The 21,841-nt window shown below is 40.4% G+C and overlaps 3 protein-coding genes across 9 annotated transcripts in view; 1 reads left to right on the top strand and 2 right to left on the bottom strand.

Moving 5' to 3' along the window:
• Positions 1-5,893: 5,893 nt before the first annotated feature.
• On the bottom strand, positions 5,894-7,075 carry LOC125128827 (PIN2/TERF1-interacting telomerase inhibitor 1-like). The gene is given in 3 exon segments (XM_047782970.1): positions 5,894-6,664; positions 6,667-6,724; positions 6,726-7,075. Coding segments are annotated over 3 exon segments (936 nt in total). The 5' UTR covers positions 6,984-7,075; the 3' UTR covers positions 5,894-6,044.
• A 2,180-nt stretch (positions 7,076-9,255) lies between these two features.
• METTL18 (methyltransferase like 18) lies at positions 9,256-11,878 on the bottom strand. Of its 4 annotated transcripts, none has more exons than XM_047783976.1 (2): positions 11,548-11,878; positions 9,256-10,642 (listed from the first exon to the last, which is right to left on the bottom strand). In XM_047783976.1, exon 2 carries the CDS (start codon positions 10,430-10,432, stop codon positions 9,311-9,313), a length of 1,122 nt encoding a protein of 373 aa, XP_047639932.1. In that variant the 5' UTR covers positions 10,433-10,642; positions 11,548-11,878; the 3' UTR covers positions 9,256-9,310. The 4 variants fall into 4 exon arrangements, with proteins under 4 accessions (XP_047639932.1, XP_047639933.1, XP_047639934.1 ...); XM_047783977.1 differs by having other exon boundaries at positions 11,585-11,878; XM_047783978.1 differs by having other exon boundaries at positions 11,631-11,878.
• The window catches only part of FIRRM (FIGNL1 interacting regulator of recombination and mitosis), a 41,228-nt gene continuing 31,128 nt past the window's right edge, over positions 11,742-21,841 (top strand). The window contains exons 1-6 of one of the 4 annotated variants that reach the window (XM_047783969.1): positions 11,742-11,931; positions 15,187-15,226; positions 15,897-15,985; positions 18,136-18,240; positions 18,941-19,081; positions 20,974-21,096. In XM_047783969.1, coding sequence (XP_047639925.1) covers positions 11,821-11,931; positions 15,187-15,226; positions 15,897-15,985; positions 18,136-18,240; positions 18,941-19,081; positions 20,974-21,030 — 543 coding nt within the window. In that variant the 5' untranslated portion in view covers positions 11,742-11,820 and the 3' untranslated portion in view covers positions 21,031-21,096. Of the gene's footprint in view, positions 11,932-15,186; positions 15,227-15,896; positions 15,986-18,135; positions 18,241-18,940; positions 19,082-20,936; positions 21,103-21,841 lie in introns of those variants that run through there. The other 3 variants (XM_047783968.1, XR_007135464.1, XM_047783967.1) reach the window with 3 other exon arrangements.

Raw genomic sequence — 21,841 nt, 5'->3', positions numbered from 1 at the left:
CTCAAAGGCACAAGAAAATTCCTCCTGGGATGACTGTTTTTTTAAGGCCAGAAAACATTTTCCTGCACTACTTACAAGACTCTTCCCTGAGACTTAACAGTTCCTAGGCTAGGGGTCTGATTGAAGCTACAGCTGCTGGCCTATACAACAGCCACAGCAATGCCAGATCCGAGCCCCATCTGCCACCTACACCACAGCTCACGGTAATGCCAGGACCTTAACCCACTGAGCGAGGCCAGGGATCGAATCCCCAACCTCATGCGGCCTAGTCAGATTCACTTCCGCTGCGCCATGACGGGAACTCCTCTTTTTCTCTTTATACCCCACTGTCAAACTCAGGGTCTCACATATGATAAGAAGAGTGGCATTTTCCTTGAGTCTGGGGTGTAGGTTTTTTAAAAGACTGACATTGGAAGTTAGTACCGATACTGATTTAGTGAGTGATTTTTTTCAGTGGTGACTTATTCCACAAAATTATAAGTTAAGGACAGTGCCACAGGACTGGCCTAAATGGCTGACCATCACATTACCATCCAGATCAGCAGAGTTTTGAGAATGCTAGAATGTTAAACCAGATGGGACCCTGGGACAACAGGCACAACCTGGGACTGTCTCAGGTAAACCGGGAGGTATGGTCACTATAGGTTTAAAGCTCTGCAGTACTGCCCCGAGAACCAAATCTCCAACTGTTGGGAAATGCTCAGGGTACAGCCGGGTCTCTTGGCCACTCCTACAATGCTTGTCCTTGGCCTTTTACCTGAGTCATATGCCCCTCTTCCTTCACTGTCTTCTCTGCTGGGAGTCACCAGCAATTCCACCTCCAGTCATTTGTTCAAAGGTTCAACTATTGTGCAAATTCCAGGCAATCTCCTGATGCCCTGATTGGTCTTTTTCCTTGGGCTCCAACATCTTGCCTTTCCCAAAACTCTTTCTTGCGCTCTAAATCTCAACTGTGATAATTCTGTATACCTCTCGCTATCATTCTTCATTTGGCTCCTTTCCCTCCTACCTTCCTGGATTTGTTTCTTTGTTTGCTGTTTGCTTCTGCTTTCATGCATCTCTTCTTCCTCTGAGGCTTGGGTCCTCTTTGTCACATACTGTTCTCTTTCCCATTAATTCACTGCTGACCCCTCATACATTAAACCTGACCAAGTCTCTTCGTTAACAAAGGAAATGCACCAGTCACTGGAAAAGGGGCATACGGAAGTCACATCTACTTGGGGACTTGTCTGTTCATCACATCCCTTCTGTAAAGAGCCAGGAGAAATGAGATGTCACCAGAAGGGTGTTCAGTTACCAAAGAACACAAGAGAAAACTGTACTTACAGGTACTACATGACTTTAGCAGAAACTGCTAAAGATGGAAATTGACTTTTCTACATGCAGGAAGTACTTGATGAATTCTGGTTGGCATGGGAATGCATTTGGATGTTAGACTAGAGCAGAAATCTGCCTGACGTGCAAGTACTGGAGAAAGTTATACATGGAGGGACTGGCACCTAGAAAGTGGCTCCTGGAGGGGCTCAGTTCTTCCTATTACCACAATGTTCCTCAAGGTAGAAACTCTACATGCATGTTTACGAATGACCAAACGGTGAGGCCATCCATCCAAGGTGTCCTTTTTTAAAAACTGCAGAAGAACTGACATACAGTATATATTGGTTTCTGATGTACAACATAAAGACTCAATGTTTGTATATGCTGTGATCACCCCCATAAGTCTAGTTACCATCTATCTCCATACAAAGTTACAAAAGTTTTCTTCTTGTGATGAGAACGTACAAGATTTCCTTTCTTGGCAGCTTTCAAAGTTACGATGCAATATTATCGACTACAGTCACCACACTGTACACTACCTCCCCAGGACTGACTGATTTTATAACCGGAAGTTTGTACCTCATGATCCCCTTCACCCATTTCACCCAACCCCCAGCCCCCTTCCCCTCTGGCAACCACCAATCTGTTCTCTAGATCTTCCCATTTTGTTTTGTGTGTTTGTTTGCTTGCCTTGTGTTTTAGATTAACAAGGAACTATCAGAAAGAGAAATTAAGCAGACAATCCCACTCACAAATGCATCAGAAAGAATAAAATACCTGGGACTAAATTTAACTAAAATGCCTCTTGAGACCAATTATGGGTAGAGTCCTTTACTTTTAAGGAATTGGGTATAATGTCCATATGATAATAAGAGAAGGTAGTAAACTAAAATTACCAGAGACATAAAAATAGCTAACGATTTTAACTCTAAGTTTATTTCTCTTTCCGCCAAACTACACAATTATAGGAGATAGGACAGAAGAGTTTCTGAACTATCTCCTATAGTTGGGGGAAGCCTAAGGATAAGATCTTCTTCCCACTCTGGGTAAGACGAAAAGTATTTTAAATGAATTAAACATCAAAATATTTAACGCTTAAAATAACAGCTTGGGGAATTCCGTAGTGGGACAGCAGAAACGAATCTGACTAGTATCCATGAGGATTTGGGTTTGATCCCTGGCCTCACTCAGTGGGCTGGGGATCTAGCCTTGTAGTGAGCTGTGGCAGAGTTTGCTGATGCAGCTGGGATCCCGCATTGCTGTGGCCGTGGCATAGTCTGGCAGCTGTACCTCCGATTCGACCCCTAGCCTGGGAACGTCCCCATGCAGTAGGTGTGGCCCTAAAAAGCAGGGGAAAAAAATTAAATAATTAAGTAAAAAGTAAAATAAGGGCTTGAACATATTTCCTGCTAAAGGTAGTAAAGTTTCAGAGCATCAGAACTATGTGTGCCACTCTTCCTAGAAAATGTTCCTCTCTGGGATTTTCCTTAGAAGAGAGCATTTTTTTTTTTTTTTTCAATTATCGTAAAAATATTGGAGAAGCTTGAAAACACCAAAGTATACAGGAAACAGAGTTCAAACTGTGGAAAGCTCAGGGAAGAAAAGCAAATGACTGAAAATATAGCTCATTCTGAAGGTTCTTTAAACGCGGGGAGTAGAAAAGCAGTGATAATTTAAAAAGCTGGCACAGAGATTGGTTAGTGAGGATATGATGTGCCAGTGATCAACGGGTGTGCTTTCAGTTTCTACAATTTATTTCACCTTTTCCACAAAGTTGCCTCTAAAAAATGCCCCACCTCCACCCCAAACACCCTTGTTTCATGTGATTCAAAACAAGTTCAGAATCAAGTTTATAGAAATTCACCAGAAATGATTTAGCCTAGAGGAGCAGAGATCTAGAAGGCTTTTGAGCTACAGGATATTTTTGAGACCCATAAAGGGAATTGGGGGTTAAGGACTTGAGGTTTTCTCTGTGAGGTTGTGGGTTCCGTCCCTGGCCTTGCTCAGTGGGTTAAGGATCTGGCGTCGCTTAGGTCACAGATGAGGCTCTGATCCAGTGTTGCTGTGGCTGGGGCACAGGCTGGCAGGCAGCTGCAGCTCCAATTTGACCCCTGGCCTGGGAATTTCCATATGTGGCAGGTGTGGCCCTGTGGCAATAAAAGGAAAAAAATAGACACACATAAAAAATGTGGTCCGGCCTGGACCTTTCCTCATTAACAGAAGGAGGATAGTATTTTTTTCCCCATTTTAGTTGATTAAATCAATTTCTCAGAGAGGGTGGCTTTTTTTGTTCTGGGGTTTTTTTTTTTGCTTTTTTTGTTTTTTGTTTTTTGGGGGGGTTTTTTTGTTTGTTTGTTTGCTTTGTTTTGTTTTGCGGTTTAGGGCGACGGCCATGGCATATAGAAATTCCCAGGCTAGGTTTGAATCAGATACACAGCTTCTGGCCTATGGTACAGCCACTGCCATGCAGGATCTAAGCCCCGTCTGCGACCTACACCTCAGGTCACAGCACCACCGGATCCTTAACCCAGTGACCAAGGACAGGGATCAAACCCAAGCCTCTTGGTTACTAGTTGGATTCGTTTCCACTGCACCATAAGGGGAACTCCCGAGGGTGGGTTTTTGCCACATGTTCTGAGGCATGCTGACTTCTCTGTAGCCTCAAATCTGAAAGATGACCCCTCTGGTTGAATGACTGTGGTTCATCATGTAGGGTCCAGGAGTGGAACCTCACTGGTGGTTGGAAATTTCAGAGGAGGCTGAGGAAATTGCTGGAGCAACACTCATGCTATATGGCTAACTGGCTATGCTAGGAGGCTTTTGGGATTGTGCCGATGCTGCTGTGCCACTCGGACAGCTAAAGACCCTCTGAGACTCCTGGACGGGGTGACAGGAACAAGTTTCAGTAGCCATCCACCTTCACTGCTCACGCTGACAGCCTTCAGTGCAGTGGCCAGAGAGCGGGCAGAGGAGGTCACATGGGAATACTTGGCTCTGTAGCTCATCCCCCAGGTCAAACCTTTCCTTTGAGCTCACCTGCTGCCCCCTAAGATTACTAAGACCTCATTCCATCTAGGTGTGCTGGTTGCCCCAGTCAGAGAGGCTGTGAATCACCTTGAGAGAAAAAGAAGAAAGGCATCATCTCTCACAGCCCCCACTTCCTGCACTTGGTGGATGTCCCGTGATTCTCTTGATGCGCATCAGTTGATCGCCCACTTTCCAATATCTCACCTGTCAGAAAGCTGTGGAGGCTGGTAGGACTAAGCACAGGGCCACTAGGAAGTGCTGAGGGGGCAGAAGGAGCTGCAAACTGCCCTGTCCCACTTGCCCCAGCGTGTTCTCTATCCCGAGGCTGAATCTGCCTGGAGGCAGGGTGTTTTTTTCTTTGCACGAAGGCACCAAGCAGTCCAGCAGCTCCATGGCTGGGGCACTTGGGGTTCCATGAGACTGAGTACCTCGGATTTGACTGCAAAGGCAAGCCTTCACGCTGATTTTTTCCATCCCATCGGCATACACCACGGAAAAACATAGCTACAGCATGCCCTTCCTTGCATGTTTTGACTTGTTTTTCAGGTGCTTCACTTTGCTGTACTTCACAAATACATTGTTTTCAACAAATTGAAGGTGTGTTCCATTTCTGATAGTGAGACAGCACATGCAAACCTTCATTGGAAGTTTAAGAAGAGTTGAGGCTGGGTATGATCCCACACATATTTTTCTCATTAATTTGACTTTCTCTCTCTCCCCAACAGATATAGATTTGGATATCTAGATATTGATACAGACATTGAGTGAGAGAGAAACAGTTTCAAACTAATGGCTAATAGTAGAGAGTGTCCTTTCGCCGGAAGAAAGTGAAATATATTACTGCTACTATATTAGGTATTAAAGGCAAATTATATAATTTAAACTTTAAAACACACTTCAGGATGGGCTTTTTATCCTCAACTAATACAAGGAGCTTGCTACTACTTCTGAAGTTCACTTAATTGAATCAAAGTCCTTTATTGCTTTGTTAAATATCGTAACTTTCTTGACCACTAATCCTGTTTTCTAAGGGGTAATAGTTGTCCTTTTTTGCATGCTTTGGCATTGCAGAGCATTAAGATTGAAGAGGAATGCATCTTGTAAATTCTTTTGTAAAAACTAAGTCACATACAGGCTGTGTTCTGCCTTTAATCTTCCCATTTTTCACAGCAACTATGTGCCTGTACTCTTAGTTCGTTTTCCACTGCCCCAGAGCCTCTCTGACTTTAGCTCAGAAAATGAGGGTGAGGGTGACAAATGCCTTCATGCTGACCAGGAGCTAATGCTCTTCCTTTGTAATATTTTTTTTTTTACTGCCTCTTAATCCTTTAATTAGACGAAGTCCTTCAGAAGGAAGAACAGTTCATTTTTACCAAAGGAAGTAAAGAACAAATCCAGACTGTGGTGGACCTTCACACACGTGCGCGCGCGCACACACACACACACACACACACACGAATATGAAGAAACACAGTTCTTGAAGGTCTCAGAGTCTAAAAGAAATGTACTGTTTATGAGAGCCATGACTTGAAACATTAAGCAGCTCTGGGAATGGGATGTGGGACAATGTGGTGAGGGCGAGACACGGCAGGGGCCGGGCATGTCGGGGATTGTGTGCCTGGGAGCCCTGCTGACTGAGCCCGAGGAGCTGGCGTGGCAGCCCCGGTGGCAGAGGGGTCCGGAGGCCCTGGCTCAGAGATTTACTCAGAATCTTTCTTTTTCTTCTTCTTTTTCACTGGCGTTTCATCTAGCATACCGGCCACTGCTGCCTCAACTGACTTTGGTAGCTTTTTCTTTTCTTTCCTTCTTCTGGGCTTCAGGGGAAAGTCCTGGTCACTGAGTACCTCCCTGCTATCCTCTCCGTCCTCAGCGGAGACACCAGAATTCTCGTCCCTGCCAGGGTCTCCAAGCTGCCACTCAGCTCGGGCTCTCTTCTTCTTGGCCTTGGGCTGGATGCCGTTTTCCACACTTTCGTCTTTCGCCTCTTTCTTTCTCTTCTTTCCCCTTTTGCTCCGCAGGGGAGTCTCTGAAACACCTGGCCCCTCAGCGGTGTCCTGCAGCTTGTTCTTTTGCTCTGCCATGCGCTTGGCAAAGTACTCGTGGATGGTGAAGGCACTGGTGGTCGTGGTGGAGGTGTCAGTCCCCTCTGGAGTGGCGGGGCTGGACGTCTCCTCAGGAGTCTTCTTCTGCCTTTTTCCAAAAATGCAGTCAAGATCTGTTTTGCTCCGAGATGAGAGATCCTTCCCTTTTGTGAATTTCATATAATGAACAAGGTTTTTGGAGATTTTGGACTTCTCTTCAAGGCTGAAAGATTTCTTTCCTTGTTGTCTGAGGAGTCTGCTGTTTCCTGCCCATGGCAAGTGTTCAGTGCAGCCAGAAAGAAGCTGGTTAAAATCATCTTGATGAGCAATCCAGTTGTCTTCATTATTGATCGTAGCTCCAAGTCCCAGGTGGTTGTTTTTAACTTGAACTTTGATATGATCTGTGGCTCCTTGCTTCTGAGCCCCTAAACCCTTTCCTTTAGACCATCCCATCTTCTCTAGCATTCTCTGGCCAAACTTGGAGTCATTACTCCATGCAGTGTTTCTCGGATCCACAGCCCACTTCTGCTTCCGCCGACGCTCAGCCAGCATCGACATGTCGCGGAGCCTGTGACACCAAGGGCTTCGGAACCTGAGCGACTTCGGCTCCGGTGCGTCCGACTTACTGAGAACCTACTGTAATATTTTCTTTGATGTTTAGATTACGCAGCTGTTTATTATTGTAATTTTTACTGTTTATTTCAAATAGATTATTAATCCTTCCCCTGTAAAAGCACTTCACTTTGACAACTTCCTATGTAGATGATGAAGCTATGAAGCTACTTTTAAGGGTTATCTGAGTTCACTTTTAATTCCTTGAGAAACCAGCAATCAGAATTGCGAGACTATCTAATGGTGATAAATGTACTGTGACTTTTCCCCAACCATCCTGGTTGTCTAGAAGTTGCTTCCTGGGACTCCAAGAAAGGATTGTTTTATGGCACAGAGAACTTTCTCTGCTGGCTGCACCCAAGTTAGGATGGTCATTTTGAATGGGCACTTTTTACCCAGAGAAAAGCCTTACTGTCAGCAAGCTCAATGCCACCATAACACAGTGCAAATTCAGGAAATTCTGGCTGAGGTGGAGGCAAATTTATGTTGTCACATAATTTCTTTGCTATTTCTTTTTTTAAAATATTTTTTAAGCTATAATAAAACCTGAATAAAACACTATGGAGGGTGCTGAAATGTGAAAGCATATTTTGTCCTCTAGCTGAGCAGCTGAACCCAATTCCTCTGAGGGCAGTACAGTACATGTGTTATTGACGATTGCATTTGACAAAGGAAGTATGTCAGCCCCGTTCTGCATGGAGGCATCTCCCACCCATATGCAACTGAATCTTTAGAAACAAATTTACAAGATGCACTCTCCTTCAAACTTAATGCTCTGTAATGCCGAAGCATCCAAAAAGGACAACTTAGAAATTACAAGGTGAAGTGAGGGAGAGGGTTGTGGAAAGACAGAATGGGGTTTGGCCTTGGGGAGTGAAATTTCTGGAATCTAGATTTCTTCAAGTTCTGAACTAGGATTTGTAAACTATAAAGTCACAGACCTGATTTTTAGCAAAAGGGAACAAGGCTTCCTATTTGATTGAGAAAACAGGATGACTAAATACCAATGAGAATTCATGAACATAATAATTTCCATTTATACACAGGAATCATGTAGAAGGAACCATGATAAGGGCTCAATATTAACTATTATCCTTAAAAAAATTGTTAGGGCAATACTACCATAAACCATTTCACAGTTGGAAAAGTGAATTTTAACTCAAGCATTGACTCCAATGCTCATTGTCTTAACATTTGTCTCTTTAAAAGATTATTTACATGAGAAAGTGTACTATGCACACTTTTCCTGAATTTAAGTTCATAATTTTATCTCAAGTCTCTTTTGCTGCCAGCTATCCAGGGTGTGTCCCTGTTAGGCCATTCGCCACCTCCAAAATTATCCTCAATGCCCAGGATTATCTATTTCCCAGGATTGGGCTTCTGCGGGCTGAAACTATGCCCTAAGCCCCTGTTCAGGGCCTGTGTCGCTTCTACTCCTAGACAGGCCTCCAGATGACACCTGTTTGCTTGTCTAATTCATCTTGGAACTGAGAGTTATCTTTTGTCTCAAAATCATTGATACTATTGGCATGGGATTCTAGCCAATGCTCTGTACCTGAATTAGCAAAATATGCTATCAGGGCCTATTCTACCTTATCTAGTTGGTAGGTCTGGAGTAGCTGTGACATTGCAGTAATGGCATCCTAGGTACCTGCACTGGGACTACATGTCCTCTCAATAGCTGCACCTGAGCATTTACCTGATGGAATACAAATTATCTGATTATAAATGGCTTTCTTCATATTGTGTGTGTGTGTGTGTATACATGACATATATATATGACATATATGCATTAGGGATTTATGTATAATACAAATAATTGTTAATGATAGGTATAAGTAAAAAAGTTTCTTTCTTTAGACATATGTACCTAAATGTGTATGCCTTTAGAATTAACAGCACAGTGATCGGCCAGGCACTTCATGTGAACAGAAATTAACAAACACACTCAAACTTGAGGTAAGAAATGGCAGATTTTCCAGGGAACAAATTTATATGCCAAAGGCAATAGAAAGGTCAAATAAAATGAAAGTATAGAACAGAAAACTGTCCCACAAAATGATTTCCTAGATCTCTTCTGATGTTTAGGAACACTATTTTCTCAGTCTCACCTAGCAAGTACAACGTGGCTGATATAGTTGGTCTCAAGTTGGATAAACAAACGTAAACAAACATCATAACTTCAGGAAAAAAATAATAGCAAAACAGAAATCAAATATTCATAACGAAGTCTTCATTATTCTGTTTATTTTATTTAGGAAACTCAATGGACATTAACTGGGGTATTTAAAAGTCATTTCAATTAGGAATCTCTTTAGTCCTTCATCAATTATTTCGAGTGTTCTAGTCTCAAATACATTCCTTTCCTCTATAAACTTCTGAAAGAGATGAATACCTCCACCCACCCCAAAATAATGTGCTTTGCTGGCCATAAGCACCCGACCATTTTTACCTAACAATCTAACGAATGTTTGGTGCAAAGGACCATAATAATCAGGATTGTAAATGGTTTCTGAGGTAAGAATGAGATCATATTTTTCAAAGAGTTCTTCCCTGCTTAGTACAAGCTTACAAAACTCAGACCATTCCCCAGAAAAGAACCGGCATTTACATAATTCTTGTGCTACTTTTGATTTTCTGCATCTTTTCACATCTGGCTCGTTTAGGTCATTTTCTTCATCTTCCAAAGTGGAGTTAGCCACTACATTAGGTAAAGTTACTTCATCAATCACCACACTGTTATAATCTTGAAAATGAATTTCTTTGGCCCCTCCCTTGAATGCCATTATACCCAGCAACCCTGAACCACAACCAAGGTCCAACACTTTTTTCCCAGCAAATTTCACTTTGGCCTTTGTAAAATAGGCCAGGAGGTCAAAGGTACACTCCCAAATTTTTAAACCTCCTTCATAAACACCTGTAATCAGATCAGAGTGAGAAGAAAAGCTTTTCGAAATGATGTTTTCTCCAGAAAAGTTATCTTTCAAAAGGATGGTTTTCACTACTGATATGTTAACATGCTGGAGGCCTGGTAATGTTTCTATGACTTTACTTTCTAACACTTTCTTTAAATCTTTAGGCAGAGCATGCTCTTTGGCAACTCTCAAGCAGGGCTTTTTTTCATATGGCTCCAGGTTACTTAAACTGTTCGTTCCATTGAGTGAGTGGTCTGTGTCTTGAGAGGGAGCTGCATTTCCCCCTGACTGATGTTCCCACAAAAGATCCTGAAGCAAGTCAAACTGTTCTGTAGAAGATTTTTTATCACTGTGTTTACCTTTTTGTCTTTCTGAGACTGAAGACTCTTTAGAGAAATCCAGGGCCAAAGCTCCATCTTCAAGGGGTATTAATTCATCTTCCAGATGGTCTTCTATTGTGAAATTAAACTGAAAAGTCATTCTCTCATTAAGTGCACACAATCCTTAAACTCAAAGGAAGATTCTTCAACTTCTGGATAGAATTGATGACACGCACAAAACCCTGCCTCAATTATTTAGTTAATTTTGTTGGAGGCCTACTTCTCTTTAGCTGCTTATACAGAGTTACAAATATTTAGAGATATTTCCAGGTGATTTTTTAGAGGTCTTTACTCTTCTTTCAATTTAGCTCTGGAGGGGGAAAAAAAAAAAAGGAAATTGTTATTAAAAAGCAAAATGACACATTTGGTTTACACCTAATATTCAATAGCCCCCAGTCCCCAGCCCCACCCCCAACCAGCTGCCTTTTCTATGAATGCTGTGGAGGGAGATGAAGACATTTGGAAAAGCACACACTCTTCAGGGTTCAAAAGCTGGAAAAAAGAATAAACTATAAAAACAAACAAAATGACAACAGTGGCAACAACTAGAAATAACAGAAGTACAAAATTCTCAGGCATCATCCGTCATAACCTTGCCCAAACATATTTATTTCCCAAACAGCCAGAATCTCTTCACTTCAGTCTGTTACAGTTTCGAGTAACGACTTCAAGCCTATACTTGGTAAATGAGCGTCCTTTTAAAAAAAACATGCACAGGTATGCTCTGGTGTGTGTGAATTCATACAAATGACCTCACTACAAACATTCAGCGGCCATCTGCAGCTCTAAGGGTATGGGAGTCGGGTACCTGTGGAGAAATTAGTAAAGATCACTTTGACACAAAATAAGGGCACTGAGCTAGGTGAAGAGGCCCGTAGAAAATGGGAGGAACTTTATCGAGACTCTTCTCTGCATCTACCTATTGTGCAGACACTTAATACATACCAACTGCTTCAATCTGCACAACAATTCTGGCAGGTGGGGTCTTTATCCTCATTACTTATGATATACAGGGAAGGATCACACATTAAGTGAGTAGTTTCTGCTTCCCTACACCGCAGAGCTTGGGGTCATTTCCGGCTGCAGGTCCCGGGTCAAACCCAACTCCAGACGTGCAATCTCAAAGCCCCAAGGGACGGAGGATAGCAAATCTAGGGACTCACATCCCCCTCCCCCATCGCCAGCGTTTCAAAGCAACACTAACGTGATCCAGACCTGGGGAAGCTCGCCCGCCCGCAGGTTCGCAGCTCACCGGGTGGGAGAACTCCAGCCAGACCCTCCAGACTGAAAGTGCATACCAGTGAGTTGAGTCCTCCGCAGGCCAGACAAACCCGACTCTCTTCCCAGACGTGTGCTTCCCGGACTCACCAAGGAAAGGCGCGCGCTTCCTCTCTATGGTTTTGGCTCGCAAGGCCTGCCGGGACGGTGGGGGTTTCCGGTCTTGGCTTTGGCGGGAGCGCTTGGAAGCTTTGGTCGTAGAGCGAAACGATGTCTCAGGAACGGGCGGTCCCAGCGAGCGCGGTTGCCCTGGAAGAATTAAGTAGCTGGCCGGAGGAGGTCTGCCGCCGGGAACTGCCGTCTGTCCTGCCTCGGCTCCTTATATCCTTCATTGTCACTTCTACTTAGGGTTGTGGGGCGGGTCTTCACTTTCCCTCCTGTGCCTCATCCCGGCTCCCGGGGGCCGTGTTGTGTTCCTGCGGCTTCAACCCTCTTGCTTTCTTTGTTGCTAAGCGAGATAAATGAGCGAGGGAATGAAAAGCAGGAAAGAGTCGTAGGTACCGAGGCGGATGTCATGCCTGGCTTTGGCCCTGGAAGGACTCGCAGAGGTGTTGTGCCAGTGATTTTGGCGGTGGATGTGGCGTTTTCTTCCATTCCGCTGGGCCTTTGCGCTGTGCTGTACCTGCAATTAAGTGTGACTTCTGCATGGGGGCGGTGCGGGGGAGGCAAGGACTCATACTTGAGAGGTAAGCTGAGCTGACTCTGAATGTAGTAGAGAGAGGAGATACTCTGAGGTCTTACCTCTAAAATGGGTGATGAAAATGAATACTCTCCTCACTATTGTGAGAATCAAATTGAAGGACGTAGTTCTCCCATGATGCCAAGTCTGTAAAAGATGTTAAGTAAATAAAAGTGTTCTTCCCCTCCCATTTTCGAACCTTTTTTCCTTTATTGCTGGGGAGAAGGAGTTGCTTTCTTGGTCATTAGCTTTGATCAGCTGGGTTTGAGGTATTTAAGGCCTGCGTTGTCCAGGTGCGGATTATTTTTAATCAGGCTAATCCTGTTTTGGTTGTAATGTGCTTGAAGTCCTAGCCCTTCATGTTAAAGGATAATTTTTATTTCTTAAACAGCTTTGAGGACATAAAACTTCATAAGAATACACTCAAAAAAAAAAAAACCCTTCACTTTAGAGAGTCTGAATACTGCACAAATACTTTACAGTAGAGGCCAAATGTAAATATTGCTGTCACATCGAAATCATTCTCCTGGGCATTGCCATAGGTACCAAAGCCTTTTCTTAGTCCTTATGTAGGTATGGAATTGCTGTCCTAAAGGAATTTGGCTTGGAAAACAAATAGTCATCCTCCTCATCTGTTACTAGGTACATAATATGTACCAGGGAGGGTATTAATCTTTGGGGGAACAGAGAAAAGGAACATGGTTCCTCTTTCACCCCTTGAGGTTATAGGGAGATTTCAGTAATTGAAAATCAACATCCCACTTGGTTTTGCATCTTAAACTTAACCCAAACATGTTCTTTCCCCAACTTTCTTCGTCTATATAAATGATTTCTCAAGCCAAAACCTTCAATCTTCTCTTTATCACATCCAGTCAGCATTTCTTTTGTTTCTGACTTTTTTTTTCCCCCCCTTTTCTTTTTAGGGCCCTAGGTGCAGCACATAGAAAGAAAAATAATAATAATAATAATAATAATTCTCTTACTCATGTCCTCTTATTATCCATTCTCCAAAAGAAGTTCAGAGTGGAAAACACTGTGTAATTCCCCAGGCTTCTTAACAAATTAGTAATAAAATCTAAACTTTTACCTTCAAGGCTCCTCATGTTTTAAGCTTTGTCCTTCTCTCCCAACTGCCTCACTATATTTGATCCACAAGTACAGGAAGCCTTTTTATTTTAAAAAAAAATTTTTATTTATTTATTTATTTATTTATTTTTGCTTTTTTGGGCCACACCCATGGCATATGGAGGTTCCCAGGCTAGAGGTCGAATCAAAGCTACAGCTGCTGGCCTACGCCAGATCCTTAACCCACTAAAGGAGGCCAAGGGTTGAACCCACAAACTCATGGTTCCGGTTGGATGCGTTTCTGCTGCACCATGACAGGAACTCCAGAAAGCCTTTTTAAACCACCCTCCAGTGGCTTCTTAACAAATTAGTAATCTAAACTTTTATCTTCAAGGCTTCTCATGTTTTAAACTTTGTCCTTCTCTCCTAACTACCTCACTACATTAGATCCACAAGTACAGGAAGCTCAGCTAGCTCAGGATCTTCATGTTTGCTGATTTCTTGAGCCTCGTTCTTCCAGCCTTTTGTTCATCTCATTCAGGCCTCGGCTCAAATGTAACCTCAGTGGTCCTTTTGCAGAGCTCTCAATCTTAGGTGGTTCCCCCAAACCCAGTCTGCAATGCTTATCACATTGCTCTATTCAGTTTTCTGAAGAAAAATTGTTATCATTAATAGAAATTGTCTTGCTTACTTTCTTTTTTGCTTTTCCTCACTATATGAAGTTCACAAATGCAGGGATTTTGTTTTCACTGTATTGTTTCCAGCTCCTAGAATAGTGCCTGGCACATAGGAAGCATTCGGTGAAGGGCTAAGAAGAGAAATTGTCTTGTTTTAAAACTGCCTGGAAGTCTCATTAGTTAATTTTTTTTCCAGTTTGTGGTTTTATTTTATCTTCAACACTTTTCAACAAATGAAAGAAGTTTTCAGTAAATCCACAATCGTAACACCTTAACTAATTATTTTCTTGTTTTGCATTTTACACATTATTTTCCAGTTGTTACCCGAATGCCTACATAATCATGACTTATGCTTAATTTTGGACAAGGCTAGAATTTTTTTTGACCTTTACTGAAATTTTTCCATGAAGCACGTTCTACTTTACCAAACTAAAATGAGTTAATGACTGTACTTTATTTTGATTGCAGCTATAAAATACATATATGCAAATTAAGATTTCAGAAGAAAAATCAATTCTTGTATTACTGTGACAGGGAATGATTTATTCATTTTTTTTATTGACACATAAAGCTTATTCTTATAGAAAACATTTCTAAAAATTATTCTTGATGTTATGAAAGTGTATAGTTTATAGTATGATTATTGTTAACTTTTGTAATGAACACAAGATAACTTATTATCACATGTTTGTAAGCTCCTATTTGCAAAAGAGCTCCAGTCTGGTAAGGTGGTAAGATAGATATGCTAGTAACATGAAAAGGAGGTAGGTAGTGATCAGTACTTAAGCCAGGTGCAAATAAAGTCCTGTAGAAATACTGAGGAGGAAGAAATGTCTGTTTCAGGAACCAGAAATCCATGGATTATTATAGACTGTTTCTCATCTGTAAGAAATATGTCATAACTATACATGGTTTGTAAATACAAGTTTATCCCTGTGCAATTTTAAAAATGTTTCCTTAAAATATTTTCATTATATTGTTTGTTTACTCAATAAACATTTAAGTTTTTTAAAGCAAAATTAAGCGAGTAATTTGAGTCTAATATCAGTCTCTTAGTGATCATTGCTTAAATGTCAAGAATGGTCCTTTGAAACTCTGTTCTCAGTAGTGAACATCTTATTACCGTCATACTAATATTTTCCTTAATTTTTTTACTCTATGTATCAGCATTCTGACAATTGGATTGAGCATATTCGTAAGTAAAATTAATTTATGATTACTTTGGTGTCATTAAGACCTGAGTCCCACATATCTCAATACAGTTTTGTATGCCCTATTTAAAGGGAGTTTAATTATTTCACTTTAAATTCCCTACTTAAAGGGATTTTAATTATTCATCATGGAAAGTTTGTATCATACAGAAAAACAGAAAAGATAATATAACAGTCATTAATCTAGTATGTTTAAGATTTTGGCATAGAACATTCTCATTTTGATTTTATATGTCAGCCTATTTATTATTCTTTGTATACATATTATATATATATTAATGTTGAAATTATACTATTTGGAACCTTTTTCTTTTTACCTTAGAGTATTGTGAACAATTTATCATGGTTTTAAACCATCTCTAGCAATCACTTTATAGCAGATCCTATTCAGCAGTTGTACCCATATCCATTAAACTGTCCTTAATCGCTGGACATATAGATTGATTTTTTTGTTTGTTTTTTTTTTTAACTTGACTATTATTTCATGTTATTCAATTTTTAGTGGTTTCTCTGCATAGAGTATGGCATTTTGAAACTGTACAAAGCTTTAGATTGTTAGTACTTACATATTCTTGCATTTGGAAAGGGTGGTGATCTTTGTTGGCTGATATGACTTAATATTGCTGCAAAATATGTCACTCTTTTACTTTATAGAAATTCTGAAAATTATTGTAGAAATGTTTTTACCTCATATGAACCACCTGACATTGGAACAGACTTGCTTTTCACAAGTGCTGCCAAAGGTATAGTACAATTATTATCGTAATCAGTTCACATTATAAAGGCTGTTAAAATCTGGTCTCAATTTTAGACCATTTAATCTTAACTGTGGCTCTTCTTAATGTATCACATATTTGAAATACAAATATAGTAGTTAAAAATAGATCTCATGTGAGAATATGATTGTATTAGTGATCATTAGGCGATTTTATATTTTCAGGGAGTGTGGATCCTTTACTGATTGTATTTACATTATTTGTAGCTAATTTTAAATACTCTTGTATTTTAAAGCTATTTGTTGAAAATTTGAGATAAATGATGTTGTTACTTAAATTTCTTTTTGTTATCTTCTCTGTAGAGTTTATTAGTAATTGCTAAATTTCATTGTTTGGAAAATGAAGCCAAAATTTGTTAAAGAGGTCTTAGAATAAAAAAGGCTGGGGAGGGAGTTCCTGTCGTGGCGCAGTGGTTAACGAATCCGACTAGGAACCATGAGGTTGCGGGTTCGGTCCCTGCCCTTGCTCAGTGGGTTAACGATCCAGCATTGCCGTGAGCTGTGGTGTAGGTCGCAGATGCGGCTCGGATCCCACGTTGCTGTGGCTCTGGCGTAGGCTGGCAGCTGCAGCTCCGATTCGACCCCTAGCCTGGGAACCTCCATATGCCGCAGGAGCAGCCCAAGAAATAGCAAAAAGACAAAAAAAAAAAAAAAGGCTGGGGAAGGTGTTCCCGTTGTGCCTCAGTGGGTTAACAATACAACGTAGTGTCCATGAGGATATGGGTTCCGTCCTTGGCCTCACTCAGTGGGTTAAGGATCTGGCATTGCACAAGCTGTGGTGTAGGTCCTAGCTGCAGCTCGGATTGGCTGTGGCATAGGCCAGCAGCTGCAACTCCGATTTGACCCCTAGCCTGGGAATTTCCATATGCTGCAGGTGTGGCCATAAAGGAAAAATAAAACAAGACAGAAAGGCTGGAATATTGGTAAAGTGAAATAACTAGAGGGAAAACATCAAATTCACCAACCACATTTTTACCTTTTAGATGTTATGTGGTATACCTTTTCTTTGAAAAGCACAGTCATACCTTTTTTTTTTTGATTTTTTTTTTTGTCTTTTTGCTATTTCTTGGGCCGCTCCTGTGGCATATGGAGGTTCCCAGGCTAGTGGTCAAATAGGAGCTGTATCCTCCGGCCTACACCAGAGCCACAGCAACGTGGGATCCCAGCCGGGTCTGCAACCTACACCACAGCTCATGGCAACGCCGGATCATCAACCCACTGAGCAAGGGCAGGGACTGAACCCGAAACCTCATGGTTCCTAGTCGGATTTGTCAACCACTGCGATACGACGGGAACTCCCCCTTTTTTTTTTTTAATTGTCGGGGTTAAAGGTATTTTGGTGCCAAAATTAAACATTTTGTATGATAACTTATTTCTTATTGGAATGGATTTCTTAGTTTAGATTTGAAGCAAATAATCATCAGAACTCCTTTTACTCATATTCACTGGATTATTGTCTATCTAAAAAGTTTCTTAATATTTGTTTTTAACTGCCAAAATAAGGTCCAGCTAGTATATGGATGAAGCAGACGTTTAACTTGTTTAGAGTATTAAGGTCTTAGGGTAGCTAACTTCATAAACAAAAACACTTCATTCTGCGGTCACATACTGTACTGCACCCCAGGAGTGGTATTTTGAGTTGGTCAAAAGGGGAACTAATTAGATACAAGTGAATAGGTAATTCACAAGTTCATTACCGTTACCAGGAAATAACCTTCTGAATGTCCACGTGAATGTTGATTGGTTAAGACTGTCATCTTTTACTTATTTAAGTGTAGGAGTATGGCTTTTGTTCTATCATCAAAAAATGAACTTCAAGTGATTTTTTTAATGGATGTCATTAAATAGATTCAAATCATAGAAATGGAAAACAAATCAATTTTTGTTGGAGGCTTTTCTTTAAGAGATTCTCTTGTAAAATTCTATGCTACATATATATTTTTTATTAACTTTATTAGGTACTATGTTTATATTTTTTATTAACTTTATTAGGTGTCACACTAGAGTATCTTGTGGTTGTTAATGCAAAATCAAATCATCTAATTTTTTTTCTTTAAAAATACGTTTTCCCTGTTCTGGTGACTCCTGTTACTATATATGACCTGCTTATTTTCACAGACTGTAAAGTTATTTGATGACATGATGTTTGAGTTAACCAGTCAAGCCAGAGGACTATCGAGCCAAAATTTAGAAATCCAGACCACTCTAAGAAATATTTTACAGGTATGTCAAATATATTGAGGGGGGTGTGGAAGAGAGCTTAATATGAGAATTTTATACTGATATTAATTAGCTATATATATTTATATAGTGGCCCAATGCTGGAATTAAATTTACAGAATTAAAGACATTGCAAAACCATAAATTCTGAGGTTTTTTTTGTTTGTTTCGTTTTGTTTTTTTAGGACTTCACCTGTGGCATATGGAGGTTCCCAGGCTAGGGGTCGAATTGGAGCTGTAACTGCTGACCTACACTACAGCCACAGAAATGCCAGATCCTTAACCCACTGAATGAGGCCAGGGATTGAACCTGCGTCCACATGGTTACTAGTCAGATTAATTTCCCATGAGCCATGACAGGAACTCCTAAATTCTGAATTTTTATAGAATTTCGTGCAAGTAAACATCTAAACTTGCATTAGGAGAAAGAGGACAAATCATCAAGACCGCATGCCCTGCATGTAATTTCAAAGTGTATGTGTAGAACACCTGCTATATGTTTTGATGTGTGGGTTAGGATTCCAACTTCCTTTTTTTAAAAAAAAAAAAAAAAAAAAAAACAAATGGCTAGCTACAGACTAATATTTGTAGTTTTGTTAGGCTAAAGTTATGTGTAAGGAGGAACAGAGGGTCTGTTTTATTCACTGCTCTATCTCTAGCACCCAGCATGTTTCTGAATAAAACTTCTTTTCCTTATTTCTAGACGATGGTACAGCTATTAGGAACTCTTACAGGATGTGTTCAACATGTCTGTACCACGCAGGAATCCATCATTCTAGAAAATATTCATAGTCTCCCCTCCTCAATCCTACATGTAATCAAAAGTACATTTGTACATTGTAAGGTGAGTAGTGGATCTAAGTACATTTTAAATGGCCTAGAATCCATGGGCAAGGGGCTAAGTTTGTAGTGTTTATAGTGTTTGTAAATTTACATTTTAGCCTGTATTATTGCAGTAGACTTTTCCATAGAACAGAGAACATGTGTGTAAATACTTGTTTCACAATAAGTAGTAAGGAAGTCATAGAAATGGGACTCTTGCACTTTTTCTTATTGTCTTGTTTCCTTTTGATAAGAAGTGATAGGGATTTGTGTTGAGTCACAAGTATCCTGAAATAGTCCTCTCATGGCATTGGTGGCTCAGATGAATTCCTTAATGATTATGCACCTATAAGGCTCAATTTGGGGAGACAGAAAGGGACCCTTATTTAGTTTTGAGGCAGCTTTAAAGTACAAAAACTGGCCTAGGATATGTGGGTCATGGGCAGTTTTGATAGCGCTATTTGTTGGGTAAATGAAAATTGCTAGCTAGTTAATTAATGCTTCTCTTTGGTGATAGGGTACTAAAATGTCATGCACCAGACCTAATGTTATTTATCTGCCTTTAAGTTTTATATTTGTAAGGTTTTGGAAGTCAGAAATTGTGTCTGATACATGCTTGTATCTCTTGAAGTGCCGGAGGCCAGCTCCGGTGGCCAGGGAGTGTCGGAGAGGGACACGGCGTCGGCAAATGTACATACGGAGACAGCCTCTTTGTCCCTTCTTTCAGGGCGCTGGACTGCTCCAATTTTAGTGGCATAAGTGGTTGATTATATAGACAGTTTTTCACTATAGATTACATCATAGTGTTAAAAGTACATTGGTTAACTATTAGGCTTTGTTTTTTGATCACATGGTACAGTAGCAATACATCACATTTTAAAATCTTCAACTTAACTAAATTTAATGAGTACAATTCAAGGACAAACAGGTGTAGCATATCATGTGGGAAAGAGGAGACCCAGCACAAACCATCTCATGGCCAGCCAATTCCCACAAGCTGAAGAAGTTACAAACACAAAAAATCCTGTCTTCAGACTAGTGTCTATCTTAAAGCATCCTTGTCAGGGAAACAGTATGAGAAAATACAAATCAACTTAGCTAGCTACCGATAAAAGTTTTTAAACTCAAGGACAAAACTCACAGCTGGGTTTCTTTTGATCAAGAATAATATATGTCTAACTTCTATTATCCTCATTAAAATCCTAACTCTAAAGTTTACTGTAACTAGTTAGTAGATAAACACTATGTATTAATTAAGTTGGATATGAATAGGGAAAAGTCCTTCAGGATGAAATTCTTATTATATTATTGTTGTAACTTTGTTAAATCACAAAGCACCACAGGAAAATAAGAATGGAAAATAATACATAAATAATCAGAAAAGACTGAGGAAAACCTGAATAACAAATAAAACAGCAGGAAAGACTAGGTCACCCGAGAAACAATCCATGTTCTCCGGCCCAAACATGGAAATTGTTTTCCCAGGAAAGCCCCAATTCTTAACCATAAACATCAAAATGAGAGCCGTATAACCTGAGGCCTGCCCTCGGCTTGTACCGTAGAGGCAGGCTTTCATCCTGACCAGAATCCCACCTTCGGCATGCACCATTCAGGCAGGCTTTTATCCTGTCCAGAGGCCCATCTTCGGCATGTACCATTCAGGTGAGCGCCCTTCCTTGGTTAGGAACCTGCCTTCAAGTTTTTCTGCCATCAAGCAAGGTCCTTTTTTTGAGTCCTTGCATCCCCTTGGCTCCCCACATTGAAATATACTGTATATAATTAAATTTATGAGTTCTGATAGAATGAGTTAAAATAAATTTGGCTCTTGAGCTTTTTATGATTTGCTTTTTCTCTTATTTTTATTTATTTGTGATCAGAATAGTGAATCTGTCTATTCTGGACGTTTACACCTAGTCTCAGACCTTCTGCAGGCGCTTTTCAAAGAGGCTTATTCCCTTCAGAAGCAGCTAATGGAACTGCTGGATATGGTTTGCATGGACCCTTTGATAGATGAGAATGATGATATTTTGGATATGGTAGTAGGTGAGTGAAGAAAGCTTATTAATTAGTATATGGTATATATTGACTATAAACTGAACATCAGTTAAATTATTGAACCCAAGATTGTTTCTAATGATTCATGATCTTATGTGTTAAAAAATGCAAATCCTACCCAGTAAACTTTTAATCTCTTAAATTTTGTATTTTGTAAAGTTGATATTTGATGCAATAATGTAGATTTTTATATATTTAGTCAATGTTTGCAGTAGGTTGATTTCTCTACAATTATTATTTCAAAGAAAGTTATGCGGCTTTATATCCTCTAATGTCCAAATTCTGAGGCAGTAGCTTTCAGAGTTTCTAACCATAACTCATAGTAAGAAATGAAGTTTGTATTCCTTCCCAGAACACACAAAATCACATATATGTGTATGTTTGTGAATGTGTATGTATATACCACATTCAATTATTGTGCATGAAATAATGCCCATTTTACATGTATTGTGCTCTATTATAGTCTATTCCTTTTTCTTTTTTCTTTTATTTTTTTCTTTTTAGGGCCGCAGGTTCAGCATATGAAAGTTCCCAGGCTAGGGGTTGAATCGGAGCTACAGCTGCCAGCCTACACTATAGCCACAGCCATAGCAGCATGGGATCTGAGCCACGTCTGTGACAACTCATGGCAATGCTGGATCCCTGGCCCACTGAATGAGGCCAGAGATCAGACCCACATCCTCATGGATACTAGTTGGGTTCATTTCTCTTGCACCACAATGGAAAG

The sequence above is a fragment of the Phacochoerus africanus genome, chromosome 6 (assembly GCF_016906955.1).
Source record: "Phacochoerus africanus isolate WHEZ1 chromosome 6, ROS_Pafr_v1, whole genome shotgun sequence".
NCBI classification, from domain to species: domain Eukaryota; kingdom Metazoa; phylum Chordata; class Mammalia; order Artiodactyla; family Suidae; genus Phacochoerus; species Phacochoerus africanus.
The sequence above is the reverse complement of the archived record's forward strand: the minus strand, read 5'-3'. Positions and strand labels throughout refer to the sequence as shown.

Excerpts from the sequence above, each read along its gene's own strand:
- METTL18 (XM_047783976.1), bottom strand. The coding sequence starts at position 10,432 with ATGACTTTTCAGTTTAATTTCACAATAGAAGACCATCTGGAAGATGAA.